We start from the raw sequence: 16,775 nt of genomic DNA on the forward strand, positions 1-16,775 counted from the left end.
AGAGGAAAGAGGACATAGCTTTTCTCTTTAGTGCTAGTAGCAGTATTTGTATTTCTTGGAGTTGCAGTAAGTGGTTTCTTACAGCCACGTCCACAGCTGTCTGTACACACTGTGCATTCAGGCAGGAGTGTGGGGACCCAGATGTGCCTTCATTTTGTAGCAGGTTATTTATTCATTCATTCAACATTCCTGGCCTCTGTGTGCTTCAGCATTTCAGCTTCCAGCTCTAATCCCACTGACTATTTTTTAAACATATCTCCAAGTTCTTTTCAGCACTTGGAAGGTTAGGTGTTGTTTGCTGTGGTGGTGGGAGCCAGGAAGTTAGATCCAGGATTGCTGGGCAGCCTCATTACTCAGTTGCACTAATCAAGGCAGTATGTCCTTCCATGCCAGCATTTTTCCCAGGAAATATTATTATCCATTTGCTGTTCTCCAAAGCAAATAATCAAAGCAGGAAGGCTCATTAGGTGGCTTTCATGAGTGATGAAGAGCCATTTGCCATGGCTGCATCCTATGAAATTCAATCAAGGAAATCCCCTCAGGGCCGCGGGGAGCTGTGATGGAACATCTCCGGTGCCGCCGGCATTCCTGCCGTGGGCCTGCACACAGAGCCCTCAGACTCTGCAGGATGTCGGAGCTGGAGCCTCTGGTATCCCCAGCCTCCTGTCCCCTGGGGCTTCTCCTTTTCTTTTGTTAAATTGTTGATTTCCTGGTAAGACTTGGGGTGCCACTCGGTCCCAGCTGGGCACTGCAGCCTCTCGGGGTTTCTAGTGATGTTTGGGCGCTGTGGGCCAGGTCTCTCAGTGTGACTGCCAGTGTGACCTGTGTCTGCCTCTCCCGTTGGTTTGGTGTAGGGCAGGAGGGGGTTAAACCTGCAGGTTTTGGCTCAGGGCCAATCCAGCCCCTGTGCCTGGGGTGCTGTGTTAGGTGAGCATTTCCTGCTCTTAAGGAACTGCGGATAGGGAAGCAAGGAATGGTTTGGGTTGGAAAGGAACTCAAAGACCATCTCACTCCAACCCCTCTGCCATGGCAGGGACGCCTTCCACTCTCCCAGGTTGCTCCAAACCCCGTCCGGCCTGGCCTTGGACACTTCCAGGAATGGGACAGCTACAGCTTCTCTGGGCAACCAGGGCCTCACCACCCTCACAGGAAAGAATTTCTTCTTAATATGCAATGTACCCTTGCCCTCTGTCAGTGTGAAGCCGTTCCCCCTTGTCCTGTCACTCCAGGTCCTTGTCCCAAGTCCCTCTCTTTTAGGCACTGTAAGGGGCTCCCTGGAGCCTCCTCTTCTCCAGGCTGGTCACCCCCAGCTCTCCCACCCTGGCTCCAGAGCCCAGGGGCTAGTAATAGAAAAATCAGGGATATGCAGCTGGAATAGAGATATCCCAGCCTTTCTTGAGTTGTCTTTTTACTGATCAGATTGGGAAAACCTTTAAGGCCTTCTGTTGTGTTGAATTTCATCCCACAGTATTTGGGACTCCTCATTTGGATAAGCCCTGAGCTGGCAGCAGGGCTTGGGAATGGCTTTGTGTTTTCATGAGAGCAGTGCACCATCGTGTGTTCAAGGCTGCTGTTTAGTGCAATGAAGATGGGGAGAAAGATGAGGAATGAGCCAGGAGAAGATGGAAGATGTTTTTTGGAGATAAGCTGCACTGACTTGCAGAGCCTGGTGTGCAGAGCTGGGAAAGGCCAGTGTCTGCAGGTCTCAAATGAAGTGAAATAACTTGCCCAAAGGTCACTGGGGAAGTGGGGGGCAGATCCAGAAGTCTGGTCCTCCCTGGCCTCCCTACAGGGGCTTTTCCCTGCAGAGACACCTTTCCTCCAGGGCTTGGCTGAGGTTCCTTTGCTCAGGTGCCTTTAACCCTTAGGGAGTTGCTGTTCTAGCAGTGCCTTGAGAGAAACATTGGGTTTTGTTACTGCTTCTGAGAGACTTTGAGCTTGGTGGAACTTCACATTCCCTGCCTTAGAGCATTATTAGCAACAAGTTAAGCAGCAGCAATGGGCATTGGATAGCTCAGCATGTGTTGTGTGCAGCAGGGAGGAATTCTCAAGTGGCCTTCAGCAGAGGAAGAGGAGGAGTACAGCAGAGCTAGGAGTGAAAGCTGTTGTAGCTGGAGGTGTTCATAGCTTAATGATAATAAATCTATGCAGACATAATCTAGTTTGGGCTAAACTAAAATGCATTAATGTTTTTGTGTTTGTAGTGTTTGGCCCACAGAAAGATCTTGCTCTACCCACTGAAGGCAGTTCTGAGCTGAATTAGGATGAAGAATGTGGAAAATGCCACAGACTCCTTGTTTTCAAGAGTGTTTTAGTAGTGCAGGAGTATTCAGGTGCTGTTGCTCTGTGCTGGGAAAGAGCCAGCTGGTTGGGGTTATTGTAGAAGAAGGTTATAAAAGTGTCTGGTTCTCCTGGAAAACCAGAAGAATGCCAAGCAGCGTTCTCCAGCTCCAACCAACTCCAATTCTACCAACTCCTGAAGTTATGAACCTCTTTTTTTTTAATATTAATATGTTTGGCTAATTTGCATCCTGGATTTGGAAGGAGTTGGCTGAGGAACAGTTTTTCTTGAATGTTATTTCATAAGAACTGGTAAAGCAGGGAAAGTTCCAGGAGGTGGGAGGAGAGCAGAGGACGTGACCTGGGCGTGTGTGGCTTACTCACCTCCCTGTGAACCTCAAGTAAAACACTCCAACGCCTCGTGAAGAACTCAATTAAAAAGTGTTATGTAGTAATGCCAATCAGTATGTATTTATGGATCCTGTCCTACTAACTTGCTGCCTTTTTTTCTTTTAGGGCTCCAGATTCTTTTGAACAGAAAGTACTTGTTTGGATATAGTACTCCTCGTAAGCCATAAGTACCTCATCATATTTGAGTTAGGGAGATAAAATAATATTTAATCCAATCCTTGGAAGGGCATAGTTGCTTCTGGTGAGGTTATTTCATCTGTATGTTTGCACTGATAAAGGTTTCATATCATGGTGTTTTTTAAACTCTTCAGCAGTGACTTGGATGTTGTTGCTGCCCAGAGAGGTCGTGTGAAAAATGAAGTGTCCAAGGCCAGCTTGGACAGGGCTCGGAGGAGCCTGGCTAGTAGGGGCTGTCCCTGCCCATGGCAGGGGGCTGGAACTAGATGGCCTTTAGGATCCTTTCCAGCACAAACTGATCTGTGATTCCATGAAACAAATCCCCGTGGAGGTGGACAGGCTTTTGTGGTGCACAGGGCATGGCGGGCCACAGGGTGTAACCTCTGCTCCCAAGTTAGCCTGGGGCCACTGGCAGCCTCCAGGGCTCCAACAAGGACCACAGTTCTTAAAGTCACATTTCTGTCTAGGTGTTGTGTGAGCACTAAGCAGTTCGTTTTGCCATCCTAAGTGGGAACAATCTCTTGGTTTTGTCAGATTTCTCTTCATTCTGCTGGGACCAAAGGGCAAAGCCAAGTCCTATCACGAGATCGGCCGAGCCATTGCTACACTGATGTCGGATGAGGTAGGTGTGGCATCTCCCATGGGAAATGGCTTCTCCCAGTAACCTTCCCTCCAGCCTGGGCAGCAGGAAGGAATGAAATATCCACCTTACCTCCTTATTCCATCTCTTGACATAATTATTGCCTCTGGCTTCTTAAAAGTGTGACTCTAGGAGGGGTTTGTCCACCCTGTGTGTTTTCCTGCTAGCAATCGCTCTTTTGCATCAACTGTGAATTAATAGTTGAATTTATGGTGCCGTGGTCTTCACCTTGTGTCCCGGTATCCCTCAGCCAGGGATATCCAGGTGCTGCCCACGGGGCTGCTTCCCCCTGGCTGTGTGTGGTGCAGCATCCCCAGCACAGGCAGTGTTTATGTGTTAGCCAGGAGCAGCTCCCCTCGCTGCCAGGGCTGGGCTCTCAGCATTCATTTACAGTTCCTTTCTTCCCGTGTCCCTGGGGCTCATTCACATCAGCTTTGTTTCTTGGCGTGGTTTCGCTCTCCTACAGTTCCTTAATTACAGCTCAGCTGCTCCCAGCTCTCCTGCTTTCTGCCCCTCAGTGATCTGCTTTCCATAGCCCCAAAGTCCCTTCCTGCCACCAGCTCATCCATCACACACACTCATCCACCTCCTCTCCACACAGTCCAGAAGATTCCTATAAAATTCAGCATTAATGTTTTTTTTTTCCCTGCTCTCTCTTCTCTCATTTGTTCTTCATGATTAATACCGAGCCTTTCACTAAATTAGTTTGTGATGTTGTTTTTGAGTAAATATTGTCATCAGTTCTGTGTCACAGGGTTGAAAATTAATCTGGGTTTGATAGACTGAAGCAGGTGGCTTTGGCAAAGTGTCTTCTCCAAGTGCAATTGAAAGTCCTTACGTAGAGGAAACCTTTTTTTGCACTGAAGAAACAGATAATTGCTTTACTAACATTTTTAAAGGTTAGAAATAGATGTTTTGCTTAAAATTAGATATGTGCCTGCAAAAAATGAATCTTTGTTGTTATCCAGCCAAAGGAAGGGTCACACCTCCTTGTGGAACATGTCCCGATACTTCTTCAGAAGTTTCTGAGAAGGAATTAAATTGATTTTGTAGAACTCTACAGCTGCTTCTGGAGTCAGGGCCACAGAAGATGCAAACCTTCTCCACAAGAAGTCTCTTTTCCTTACAGGTATTCCATGACATTGCCTATAAAGCCAAGGACCGTCAGGACCTGATCGCAGGCATCGATGAATTTCTGGATGAAGTCATCGTGCTCCCCCCCGGGGAATGGGATCCAGCCATTAGGATAGAGCCCCCCAAGTCCCTCCCTTCTTCAGATAAGAGGTGAGAGCAGGAGAGGGGCTCTGTGGTGAAGGACAGTGGGCATGAGGTGTGGAAAGGGGATGGGAAAAGCCGGTGTTCCGGTTGTGCCAGGTGTGTGGAGTGACCTGCACCTGTCTGTCACTATTTAGGAAATCCTGGGGATATTTTCAGGCCTTCCTTGTTTCCTGATGTTCTTGAGGCGCTGTTGTAGGCACACAGTGACATAGCTGGTAGTTAGCCAGGCTCTTAGGGGTTCTTCCTGGTCCTCGTGACATGCCGTGTCCTTGCCTAGGAAGAACATGTACTCTGGTGGGGAGAACCTGCAGATGAACGGAGACACGCCCCACGACGGGGGCCACGGCGGCGGCGGCCACGGCGACTGCGAGGAGCTGCAGCGGACGGGCAGGTCGGTGACGCCCCTGCAATGCCTCCCTGGCCAAAAACATTCCCACCCCAGTGGGCTGGCTGTACAGGCTGGGGTGTGACCTCAAAGTGGGCCCAGAGGGAGGCTGTCTGAAGGGTCCCGAACACGTGGCTTCAGGAAATGGCAAAATGTCATGAACCAGACGCTCGTTAAATGATAGAGGGGTGTTAAAAAGGACAGGTAGGTGCTGCCTGATGGGAGCCTGTGAAGTCAGTTGAACCATAAGGGACATAAACATGGCAGGTACAAGGCTCAGTTAATCCATCTGGATTGCTGGAGGGGTGCCTTAGCCAAAAGCAGAAATGTTCCCTTTTCTGGACCTAAGTGTTGCGGTTGAATTGCACAGCTGAAAGCTTTTATGGGATAGAAATAGAGAAGGTGACAGCACTCCAGGCCCTGCTCTCTGCTTTATTACTCTGCTTTGTGCCATGTAAAAGTCCACTGCAGTGGGAATACAGCTCAGGTGGCCACGAAACAGCAAGCTCAGTGTTTCAAGATCAGCACACAGGGCTTTGTGGTGGCTTTGTGCCCTCCCTCCCACTCTGTATCTTCGTTTTCAGCTCTAGTTCTAGTCTAAATCCTAGGAGAAGAGTCTAAAAGTCTTCACAGCACATTAGTGTGTACAAGGCAGTGGACCATCCTGGTTTGGGGTCAGAAGGTGGCGTGTGCCTGTCTGCCACGGTGTCTGGGCAGCCCTGGCATGGGTGGGGAGCTGTGAGCAGGGGAACAAGAGGCTAAACAAACATTTTTCATGCTGGCAGTGTCAGTGCCATGTGGAGTTTGTAAGAGTTAAATACGTCTTGTCTGTGATCATACAAAAAGGGACGACTGTGAGTGACTTCTCTGTTGTCCAAGAGTATTTCCCTTGTTTTTTCACTTGTAGTTCTTTTGCTGGTTATGATTTTGGAGCATTTTTCCATGCAGCAGATTGTTTGGCTCGCCCAGCCACGGTGTCTGCTATATGGAGAAATTCAGGCAGGGATTTAGACCAGAGTTAATCTATTTAATTACATCAACTAATATATTTGGGGGAAAAAAACAACAGATGAGCTTCCTGAAATACAAACTGTAGAGGTCTGTTTCAGCAGAAGCGTGGCTTGCTGTCCTGAAATTTGTCTGTTTCCAGCTGCATCACATGTTTGAGATACTCTCTTCCCTTACAACATTCTCTCTGAGATCCCTGGACCGCCACAGCTGTGACAAGGCTGTTTGTAATGCAGTGATCTCACTCCTTTGAGATAATACTTCATTGCTGGCAGCATCTCCGATGACTTAGCGTGGTGACTTCCACAGCGAAACATCTTCCATGAGTCTCCTCTTGCTTGTCCTTGCAGATTCTGTGGGGGCTTGATCAAAGACATCAAGAGGAAAGCACCGTTCTTCGCCAGCGACTTCTACGACGCTTTAAATATCCAGGCCCTCTCAGCCATCCTCTTCATCTACCTGGCCACTGTCACCAATGCCATCACTTTTGGGGGATTGCTTGGGGATGCTACGGAGAACATGCAGGTGGGCAAGAGCTTTCACAGCCAGCAAATACAGCATTTGCCTTTTGCTGTCCAGGCAGTGTTTGGCTGCTGGCAAAGCTGGAATTCTTGGTACGATAATGGAGGTTTTCCGTGTTTTCGCTCTGCTGCTGCGGCTGTCCTTTGAGAAGCTGTACAGCAGTTCCTTAAATGGAATAAAAGCAGGCCCAAGAGACAGACAAGGTCTTTGCTCCTTCTGTAGAGAGAAGTTCCTCTGATCTGCTCTCAGTTGTACCATTTTAGTCCGATTAAGTTTGCCAAGTCTGAATCCTCTGCCTGATTCCTGCAATACCTGGGCTTTGGCCTCTCTGGTTGAAAAAAAATCCCAAAATAATTGGGAAAATGAGTAACACAAGAGAAAAATGTCAGGTCTTCAGAAAGATGAATTTGTAGTAGTGGGAGGTCACATGCTGAGAAGCAGCCACATATCCATGGACAAGCTGGATCAATGGCTTAGCTCAGGGTGAAGAGAAGGGATTCTGTGTTAACAGTGCTGTAGGTGCTTTGTCTTAGTGGAATAATAGGAAAAGCAGGAGGTTGTGTTTAGATAGGTTCTGTTTAGCCTGTGCACTTCAGTCAAATCTCCCAGCAATAATTAAGCTCATGATGACAATGACTGAATTATTAATTCATGCAGGTTTCATTAAGTCCAACATAGGAAATGAGGGCACATATCTGGAACCCTATGATGAATTACAGGCTAGAGTAAGATCCAGCAGCCTGTGCAGTGCCCAGCTCCCCTCTCTCCTGTACAAACAGTTTGCCTTTTCTGAGACTCATGGAAGTCAGGAATGGAGAGGCCTCCAGGACCCACCAGTGAACACTGGACTGTCATGGGGTAGCAGAGCAAAGCCTGTCTGCTCTGCACAAGGTGCAGTCTTCAAATTAGAGGAGGAAGGGGAAATGTTACCGAATTCCAAACCTAGTTCAAATTCAGACTCGCTTTATTGTGGCCAAAAGTCTCAAGAATACTTACTATCAAGTAGCAAAAAAGCCCCAAACTGCAGTATTTTTGGGGCTGCTACATCACAGTTCATGTGCCTTGTTTGTTGTAAGCAGTGATGTGGCTGCTGCTGGGGCAAGCACTGAGCATGGCCCATCCCTGCACCCTGTGCCAGGAGCTGCCCCAGCCAGCACTTCCTTCACAGCTCCCTCCTGAGTTTTATGTTTCCAAGAAAAGACACTATTCTTAGCTTTAGACACATGGAAGAACACAGGGAAAAGAGAATCCAGATGCTCTGGCCACGAGGGCCCTCTCCAGGAGTAACACAAGAAGAGTGGAGGGCATCAGCTGTGTGAAGGCTGCTCCTTGCCCCGGGATTATTGGGCTCATCCTTCCCAGTCCCCCAAAGGCAGCCAGCCTAATGCTTTCCTCAGTGTCAACACTAACCCGTGTCTTCTCAAGGAAGAGAGACCCAGACCTGGATTTCAGTTCTTGCAGTACCCCTGCTCAGCCAGGGAAGCTGCAGCCCCATCCCTGCAGCGTAGGTGGAAGGGAGGATGGGCACGTGCATGCGTGGCTATCCCGAGTAACCCTGGCTTGCGTGGGACCAACGCGTGGCTGGGAGCTGCAGGGGGGGCAGAGGCTGCTCTCCCCTTGGGCACGGGGTCAGGGAGCACACGAGGGTTATCCTGCAGGAGTGACTCCTCTGCTGTGTCTCCGCAGGGCGTGTTGGAGAGCTTCCTGGGCACGGCTGTCACCGGCGCCATATTTTGCCTTTTGGCTGGTCAGCCCCTCACCATTTTGAGCAGCACAGGTCCCGTCCTGGTCTTTGAGCGGCTCCTCTTCAATTTCAGCAAGTGAGTATGTGGCAGGAGAGGGCAGGAATGTCCCACACGGAGGAAGCCCCAGCCAGGGAATGAGCTGCCTGCTGGTGGGGAAGGAGGGGATTTACGGCACAAAATGAAACGTCTCGTTCCTCGTTGAGATCCGCTGCAATCGCATCAGGGATTTTCCCCAGGGCGCTGCCCAGTGTGTGGCTGCCTGTCTCTGTGGGGCCTCCTGAAAAACACCCTTGGCCACTTCAGTCCTCCCTGAGGAATCCTTCAAGAGTTTTCAAAGCAGGCCTTTCGTACAAAGAAATTGGAATGAAGTGCTTGGATTTTTCAGTAATGCATTTGTGGTTCATTTTCACAACACACTGTTCCCTGCTAGGAACAAAAGTAGAAAAACTTCTCATTTCCTGACTCATTTAGAGTGTGACTCTGTGTGTGTGTGTCTGAAAAGATCCCTAAAAACACCTTGCAGACCCAGCCGTGCGTCTGGCCTCGGCTGCTCCGCGGTGCTGGCACCGGTGACCAATCCTACAGGACACGGTGCTTTTCCACCTGCTCTGTCAGCTTCAGAAGTGCTGCAGGAATTTGAGGAGCAAAAGCCAAAATAATATAGTTTGAATTTTTTGAAGTTCTTCAGTGGTGTGGAGTAAGTGTTCCTGGGTTTCTGCCAGCTGCCTTGAGATGGATGGGACCTCCTGCCCCCTCAGGCACTGACTCCACATATTTCAGAGTTGTCACTCGGGTCTCGTATTTTCATTTGTTCCCTTGTCTTTTTCTAAATCACTTTGTTTCTTACTTGCTCCTTGCCCTCTTCCAGGTCAGGGCTTCTGGCTTCCAGAGAATTACAGCTGGCTGAGCGTGCCAGTCCCACCACCACTTGAGTCCTTCCCCAGAACATGCTGTGGCCTTCCTGGCAGGTCCCTATATCTGCTCCAGTGTTCCCTTTAGCCACTTGTTCATCCCTCAAAGCCCCCCTTCGGCCTCTGTGCCAGCACAGCACCTCAGCCTCAAGCAGCAAACAAGGGGCCATCGTTCCCAGGAGGGAATGATGCAGTTGGGTGCATGGTTCTCCACAGCCTGCCATTCCCAGCACCAGGGTTTGTTATAGAATCATAGAATATCTCAGGTTGGAAAGGAGCCATAAGGATCAGCGAGTCCAGCTCTCTGCACCTGGCCAAACTACCTAAAACTACCTAAAGCAGATGACCAAGAGCACTGTCCAGGTGCTCCTTGAACTCCTCCATCAGGTCAGGTGCTGTGACTGCTTCGCTGGGGAGACTATTCCAGTGTCCAGCCACCCTCTGGGAGAACATCTTTGCTTTATGTCCAATCTCAGCTTCCCCTGACTCTTCTTCATTCCATGTAGCATCTGCTTTGTACTGATCATTTTACTGATCTTACCTAACCCAATGTTTTCCTTTATTGCCACCCTCGTCTCGTTGCAGGGACAATGATTTTGACTACCTGGAGTTCCGCCTCTGGATCGGCCTCTGGTCAGCCTTCCAGTGTCTCATTCTTGTGGCCACCGACGCCAGCTTCCTGGTCAAGTACTTCACACGCTTCACCGAAGAAGGATTTTCCTCCCTGATCAGCTTCATCTTCATTTATGATGCTTTCAAGAAGATGATCAAGCTGGCAGATCATTATCCCATCAACTCCCAGTTCAAGGTGGACTATATCACACATTACTCATGTGCTTGTAAACCACTAGATCCAGGTAAGGGAGTGTTCACTACCTCTCCAGTTTGTAGGTAGGAGGTGGCCTTTGCTCTCCTTTTCCCAGATGATAGGTAGATTATTCCTTCTTTATTGGTTGCCTTCAGATATCCTATCTTAGTCTCAGGAAGCCAAGAGGTAAATTTCACCTTGCATCCCAAGTGGAATATCAGTACAGCTGGCCTTCCTGAACTCCTCCAGAGAGCATCATGACCAGTGCAGAAGCTTTTTCTGCACCTGTGTCTCCCTGCATCCCTGTGGCTGTCAGTTGCAAATGGCACTCCTCCAAGAATTCCAGCAAGGGGCAGAAGCTGTGGCCAGGTCGCTGCTGTGCAGATCAGGTCGCTGCCATGGAGCTCAGGTCACTGCCGTTTCAGGAGCTGGATTTATTCAAGGCGTTACCCAAGCGTGGGTGGTTCCCACCTCCTGGTTCCATGGATGACAGGGAAAGCACAAACAATTCCTTCCTTTCCAAGAAGGGAGGTGTATCCACAGGGCAGCCTATCTCTGGAGCGTGGGCTGTGTGGCAGATACAGCCAGTGTACCTCTGGCTCTGGGAACAAAGGGTTCCAAAACCCAAATCCAAACTGAGAGACGCTGGCCGTACCAGTGGGGAAGTGGGGACCACTCCTAGGAACCCACAAACAATGGGGAGTGAGTAAGAGGGTTGATCTGTGCCCAAAGTAAACTGCAGGTTATCTCAGCACACCTGTCCAACAGGAAAAGCTGCTGGCTGCTCCTCCTGGGTGTCAGGAGCCGGTTCCCTGGGGGCTGGGTGCCTGCCTGCCCTGTTAAACACTGGATCTTGGGGAGCACGAGGATGCTGCTCTGCTTCTGCCTCCACTGGATTGGCAGAGTGGTTTCCTCTTTGAAACTGGGACCATGGAATGGTCAGTGCCAAATTGGAAGTCTCCATTTCCCATTGAAGCACTTGCAGCTCTCCAGACAGCCAAGTGAAAAAAGTTCATTTATGCAAAACCTCTGTAGGCCGTGAGGACAGGGGCCACGAGCCCATTTGCAGGAAGGATTGCATTTCTGAGTGAAATCTCAAATTCATTGGCAGCGTGGGCGTGACTGACACCAACATCAGTCCCTCATTATCTTAAAAACTCTTAATGCCTTTTCTCTGTACCCTTTGCGTGGGCAGCTCCACACAGCATGGACTCCTCCTCTCTTCTGTCTCCATCTGCATGACCACCTAACCCTGTCTGTCCTTCCTCCTCCCAGCACAGCCAGCAGACTCCAACTCCAGCTAAAACCTCCCCCACCTGACCCTTGCTTTCATAGCACCCATCCTCACTGGCTGGGCAAGGCTCTTTCCACTCTTTGCTAGCTGGCACAGCTATAACTCATCCAGGGAGATTTCTTTCAGCATCTGTATTATTCTTGCTGTCAGTCCTTTATGATTCCTAATGCTGCAGAAGCCACAGGGAAGGCTGCTCCTTCTTTCAAAGAAATGATCCCCATCCTGTTGATTTTGATTGTCTGCTCTCTTTTTTCTTTAATTCAAAACTGTGTTTATGCTGGACACTGAAATGTATTCTGCTTTTTTGGATATCTTTGGCGTTGTGCTTGCATTTGCAATTAATCATTAGGAGTGTTCTGTGGGTGTTTAATTTAATCCAGAAATCATTAGAAAAATATTGGAAAGCTATGAAATATTATATTGTCTGTCTGGTGTTTTGTGGCTTGTTTTTTTTTTTTACCATGAACTCATAATATAATCCCAGTTGGGTTTGGGTTATGTTTCACTTAACCTTTTCTTTTTCTGTTTTGTAAGTGACTGATGATTGAGGCTTTTGAGTCTGTCTGAAATACTTGTGACTCACTTTACTGGAGCAAAGAGGTGGTAGACAGCTTGATAGAGCCCAGAAATTATTTAACAATTGGAATTGCTTCTCCTTCCTAACTGTTTCCTGCATCCTGCTCACCCTATTGCCTTTTTTTTTTTCTTTTCTCTTGCAGTTAATGGCTCATTACTTAACAGGACAACGGTGCTGTCAGACTATGAGCTGGTCTCTCCCTCCTCCGAGCTGGTGAGTTCCCCTTGGGAAGGCAGGGATCACATGGACTGCAGAGTCTTGTGGTGCCACTCTGCTGCTGAGCTCTGGATAATGAGGAGAAGGAAGGAGAGCTTGATGGATCACATCCCTGGTGGGGGAAGGAAGTTGAGACACAGAGTAACAGCCCCTTTAGTCAAACACCAGCAGGAAAATGGTCTCACCGAACCATTCTATGATTGCATGATTTGTAGCTCCCACATGATGCCTCCCTGTTCCTCCTGGATACTCTGTCACCATTCCTGTCCCAGCACAGGCAGAGTATACACAGCCTTACTGAAACATTGCCTCTTTTCTGCAGGACAACACCACCATTGACTGGGCAGCTCTGACAGCCAAGGAGTGCTTGAAGTATGGGGGTCAGCTTGTGGGCAACAACTGTGACTATGTCCCTGACATCACCCTCATGTCCTTCATCCTTTTCTTCGGCACTTACACCTGCTCCATGGCCCTGAAGAAATTCAAGACCAGTCGCTACTTTCCCACCACTGTGAGTATCTCCTGTCACCCCATCAGTCTGTCTGAGGGCACAGGTCAGCCTTCCTTGTGGAGTTGCTGTCCCACACACAGGGAAGGATGCCCTGCAGGGAAGGCAGGCTGCATTGGCTGGTTGTTGGATGTGGTTATCTAAGGTATGCCTGGGGTCGCTCCCAGTGGTTCTGGGGAGCACAGGTGGGGCAGCAGAGGAGCCAAGAGGAGCTGTAACCTGTTTGGGTAATGTGATGGGGATTTTAAAGGTGCTGAAATCAACCTTTCCAAGCTTACAGGCACGTCTCAGGTGCATCTGCTTGTTTTGTCCCCTGGTGAGGATCCCAGGCCAGGCGTGCGAGGCAGCGCTCCCTGTGTGTGCCAAAGCCATTTCTCCCTGAGACTGCCCTGTTTCTGGCATTCTGACACACAGGGATTTATCCTGCATGGATGTTTACTGTTCCACTGTGTTACAATTGAACCTCTCTTACTTTTAATAAAAAGGAAACAAATTCCATCCAGGCTGGAATGCAGCTCAATTTATCTGTAACCATGCAAACCCTGGAAGGAACAACAGCTCTGGAAAGCTCACACAGTTCCAGGCTAGCGCAGTGGCCCCTGTCTGCTTAAATTCTGGGGTCTGAGCAGTGGCAGCACTAAGCTGTTGTATTCCAGTGACTTCAGGAGAGCTGCAGTCTTAGGGATTTAGCTGAGAAGCCTGGTTTGTTTCCCTGTCTGCTTAGGTTGACTTATTTCTTGAACAGCAAACAACGAAATCTCAGCCAGCCCTTCAGAGAATCTCAGCTGTGGAAGTTTGTGTTGTTTTTGTGCTTCCATTTAGGCTTTCAGAGAACACAGTGAAGTACCAAGGCATGTGTGGCAAGTGACACACTGGGCATGAGGGTGGGCATGTTTGTGGGAGAGGAAAGGATGAGCTTGTCTTGCCAGGGCTTCTCATGCAGACACTAAAGCGTGGGTGGAATGGTGTTTCGTGGTGCTGACTCCTGTGGTTATGACACCGCGTCTCTTTCAGGCCCGGAAGCTCATCAGTGACTTTGCCATTATCCTGTCCATTTTGATTTTCTGTGGAATAGATGCCCTGGTTGGTGTGGACACACCAAAACTAATTGTGCCAAGTGAATTCAAGGTATGCTGTTGTCAGCTTGTTTGCTGGCTTTTGGAAGAGGTTCCTTTTCCCTCACACCTGCCCTGGATGGAATGACTTTCCCTCAGAATGGGAATGTAGGCAGTGGCCTGGCAAAGGCTGGTTTACTCAGAGGGTTAGGGATAGGATGCTTTTTGTTAGCATCATTTTAACTGGCTGATTTATCTCCTAAATTTTGCCTTTGTGCTTGGAATCTTTGACTGGTGTTACTGGGGGAGTAATGGGGAAGGATGAAATTGCCACAAACCTGAAGTGTCTCCCTGAAGCTCCACTTGCTGGGAGCAAACCTGGCTTTGGGATGTCACCTCCCCTGTGCTGTGCCTCTAACCCAAGCTTTCTTTTCCTTGCCCTTCCAAGCCAACCAGTCCCGAGAGGGGCTGGTTTATCCCCCCCTTCGGAGGGAACCCGTGGTGGGTGTACCTGGCAGCAGCCATCCCCGCCCTGCTGGTGACCATCCTCATCTTCATGGACCAGCAGATCACCGCCGTCATCGTCAACAGGAAGGAGCACAAGCTCAAGGTGGGTGTGCCTTGTGCCTGCAGCACCTGCAGGGTTTTTTTCCTCCTGTCACCTTCCTCCCTAGTGGACATGAGCCTATTCCCTGTCCCTGGCTGCTGTTCCAAAGCAGGAGAAGTGGCCAAGGCTGCAGGGTGCTGTCAAATACGAGCAATGAGCTGGAGAGATTTGGGACATACCAAGGGTATAGCCCCAGTTGGATGTTATTGAAAGAAGAGCTGATATGTAACAGCCTAAGATGTAGTCATGTTTTTAAAACAAACTTTCCAGACCAGTGCTATGCAGTTTTTCATGCCTGTAGGGTTTTTCTTCCTTTCCCTGCACGGTCAGTTCTATTGAAAAATATTAAATTCCTGTAAAAGAAGACTCTCCCTCCTGCTAACAGGGCACGTTCCTAGTGGTGTGACCCGTGGGAGTAATGGCTCCCTCAAAACACAGGGAGTAGTGGGTCATTATTTAGATACCTGCTTCATCAGTTATTGGGAGAGCTGTTGGAAATGGGAAGGGAGCATCTGCTTGGAAAAGAGGAGGATGTTTCAAGTCGTGTGGTTGCTGTAAACACTAGGCAAGTAATGTGTAATTTCAGCCCATCCTGAGCCCAGTCTGGAGGAGAGTGCTGAAGTACCAGGGATTGGGAAAGGTTTCCTGTGCACAGTGATGACTGCTGGCTGATGGTTTAAAAAAAATCCCTCAGAACATCCTTGTTAGCCAAGCATGTGTATCTGGACAGATAAATTTGATATTGTTCCTCAGAGATGGCTGAACAGGTTTAGGTCTGTCTCCTGCACCTAACCAAGCAGACACAGCATTTTCTTAAACACTGTAGGAAAACATTTGCTGTTCTTCCCCCATGAAGAAGGGGCCCCTCATCTCCGCAGCTTATGAACCACTGAATGCGGTTTTGCTGTCAGCACTGGCTGTACTTTTTTAGTAACAAAGTTACAAATGCTCCAGCCTTTGCTGTTTTGATGTAAAAAATGTATTCCCTGCTTCCTTTGTTATGGTGTGAGTATGGTATTTTGTGGAACCGAGGGTTCCCAAAAGCCCCGTCCTGTCGTTCCACAGCAGAAACCCCTTCTATAGACGAGATCTGCTGTAGGAAAAAAGCTGTTTTGTTCTGCTCATCCCTTGCTGAAGCGTTGGCAGGGTGTTGCTGGGTGCCCATCCCGGTGCCAGCAGCCAGCCAAGGTAAGCAGCTCACGTGTGAGGAAAACAGTGAGGACTATTCAAGAGAAGCTGGATGGCTCTCCCTCCTGGGTCATCCTAGGCCTGGATCATTTGTTTTTTCCAATAAAATCAAATTGAATGGGATTTTTAAAAGGTTAATCTGTTTTAAAACAGCAAACCTTAGAGGTTTGTCTGCTGTTTTTCTGAAGATCCCTTTTCTTGATGGCTCTTTTGTTTCTCCATTTCTTCTCTTGGCACTTGTGACTGCTGGATTTCCTGTTTTATTTCATTGAAGGATTTTAAAAATAGAGGATCAGAGGTGTTTGAAAAGGAGTCAAGAGTGAGGGCAGCTTTCTCCTTTGGATAGGGAATGAGGCTTCAGCTGTTCTTGTTGCACTCCTGAAGGAGCCTGGGGTTGTGTCCTGAGGGAGATGCTTCCTTATGCTGTTCACAGGGTCCAGTGTATTCCTGGTGTTCGGCTCTGTTGGCCGGGATGTTGCAGAAGGAAGTGCTGCCTGTCCAGTGTGCCTCTGCCCTGCTCCCTAGGCATTTGGAATAATTAAGCTGAGGGTTGTTTGTCCCCCTCCACAGAAAGGTGCTGGATATCATCTGGACTTGTTCTGGGTGGCCATTCTGATGATTGTCTGCTCCTTTATGGGGCTGCCCTGGTACGTGGCTGCTACCGTCATCTCCATCGCTCACATCGACAGCTTGAAGATGGAGACAGAGACTTCAGCCCCTGGAGAACAGCCCAAGTTTTTGGGAGTGAGGTATGTCTGACCAGGAAGACCTAATTACCTTTTTTTTGCCTGCAAAATCCTTTTGTAGAAAGAATTCTGTGCTGCTTTCTCCCTATTTCCAAAGCCTTGGGCAGGCCCCCATGTGACTCCTCCAAAGTTTATTTGGCCACAGCAGAAGCTGTGTTCCTTGTTAAAAGAAATAAATTTCTTGCAGATTTCTCTATCCAGGGAAATTAAGCAAATTCCTTAGCAAATGTAATGGTCAAACATGCAAACCTGTCATACCTAGTGCAACCAGCTCTACTTAATGAAGCATTTTTTCCTGTGTTTGGTTGCCTTAATTAAGTGGTCTGAAGTGCTTCCGATGGGATTACTCCTGGAAATCAGGCTGCTTGTTTAGGTAACTAGATGGAAATTTTGTGGCCTCACTTTCAGTGTTCTGAAAT

At 48.8% G+C, this 16,775-nt stretch overlaps 1 protein-coding gene across 12 annotated transcripts in view; it reads left to right on the top strand.

The window, feature by feature from the left end:
* Positions 1–16,775, top strand: part of SLC4A4 (solute carrier family 4 member 4) — a 146,558-nt gene that overhangs the window by 114,269 nt on the left and 15,514 nt on the right. For all 12 annotated transcript variants that reach the window (XM_086890754.1, XM_086890757.1, XM_086890761.1 and 9 more), the window contains 11 exons: positions 3,403–3,490; positions 4,638–4,792; positions 5,064–5,177; positions 6,530–6,704; positions 8,388–8,521; positions 9,943–10,214; positions 12,179–12,249; positions 12,575–12,763; positions 13,775–13,888; positions 14,264–14,425; positions 16,181–16,359. In XM_086890754.1, coding sequence (XP_086746880.1) covers positions 3,403–3,490; positions 4,638–4,792; positions 5,064–5,177; positions 6,530–6,704; positions 8,388–8,521; positions 9,943–10,214; positions 12,179–12,249; positions 12,575–12,763; positions 13,775–13,888; positions 14,264–14,425; positions 16,181–16,359 — 1,653 coding nt within the window. The remainder of the gene's footprint in view (positions 1–3,402; positions 3,491–4,637; positions 4,793–5,063; positions 5,178–6,529; positions 6,705–8,387; positions 8,522–9,942; positions 10,215–12,178; positions 12,250–12,574; positions 12,764–13,774; positions 13,889–14,263; positions 14,426–16,180; positions 16,360–16,775) is intronic.

This window comes from Cyanistes caeruleus, chromosome 5, assembly GCF_971803275.1.
Source record: "Cyanistes caeruleus chromosome 5, bCyaCae1.hap1.1, whole genome shotgun sequence".
Lineage (NCBI taxonomy): Eukaryota > Metazoa > Chordata > Aves > Passeriformes > Paridae > Cyanistes > Cyanistes caeruleus.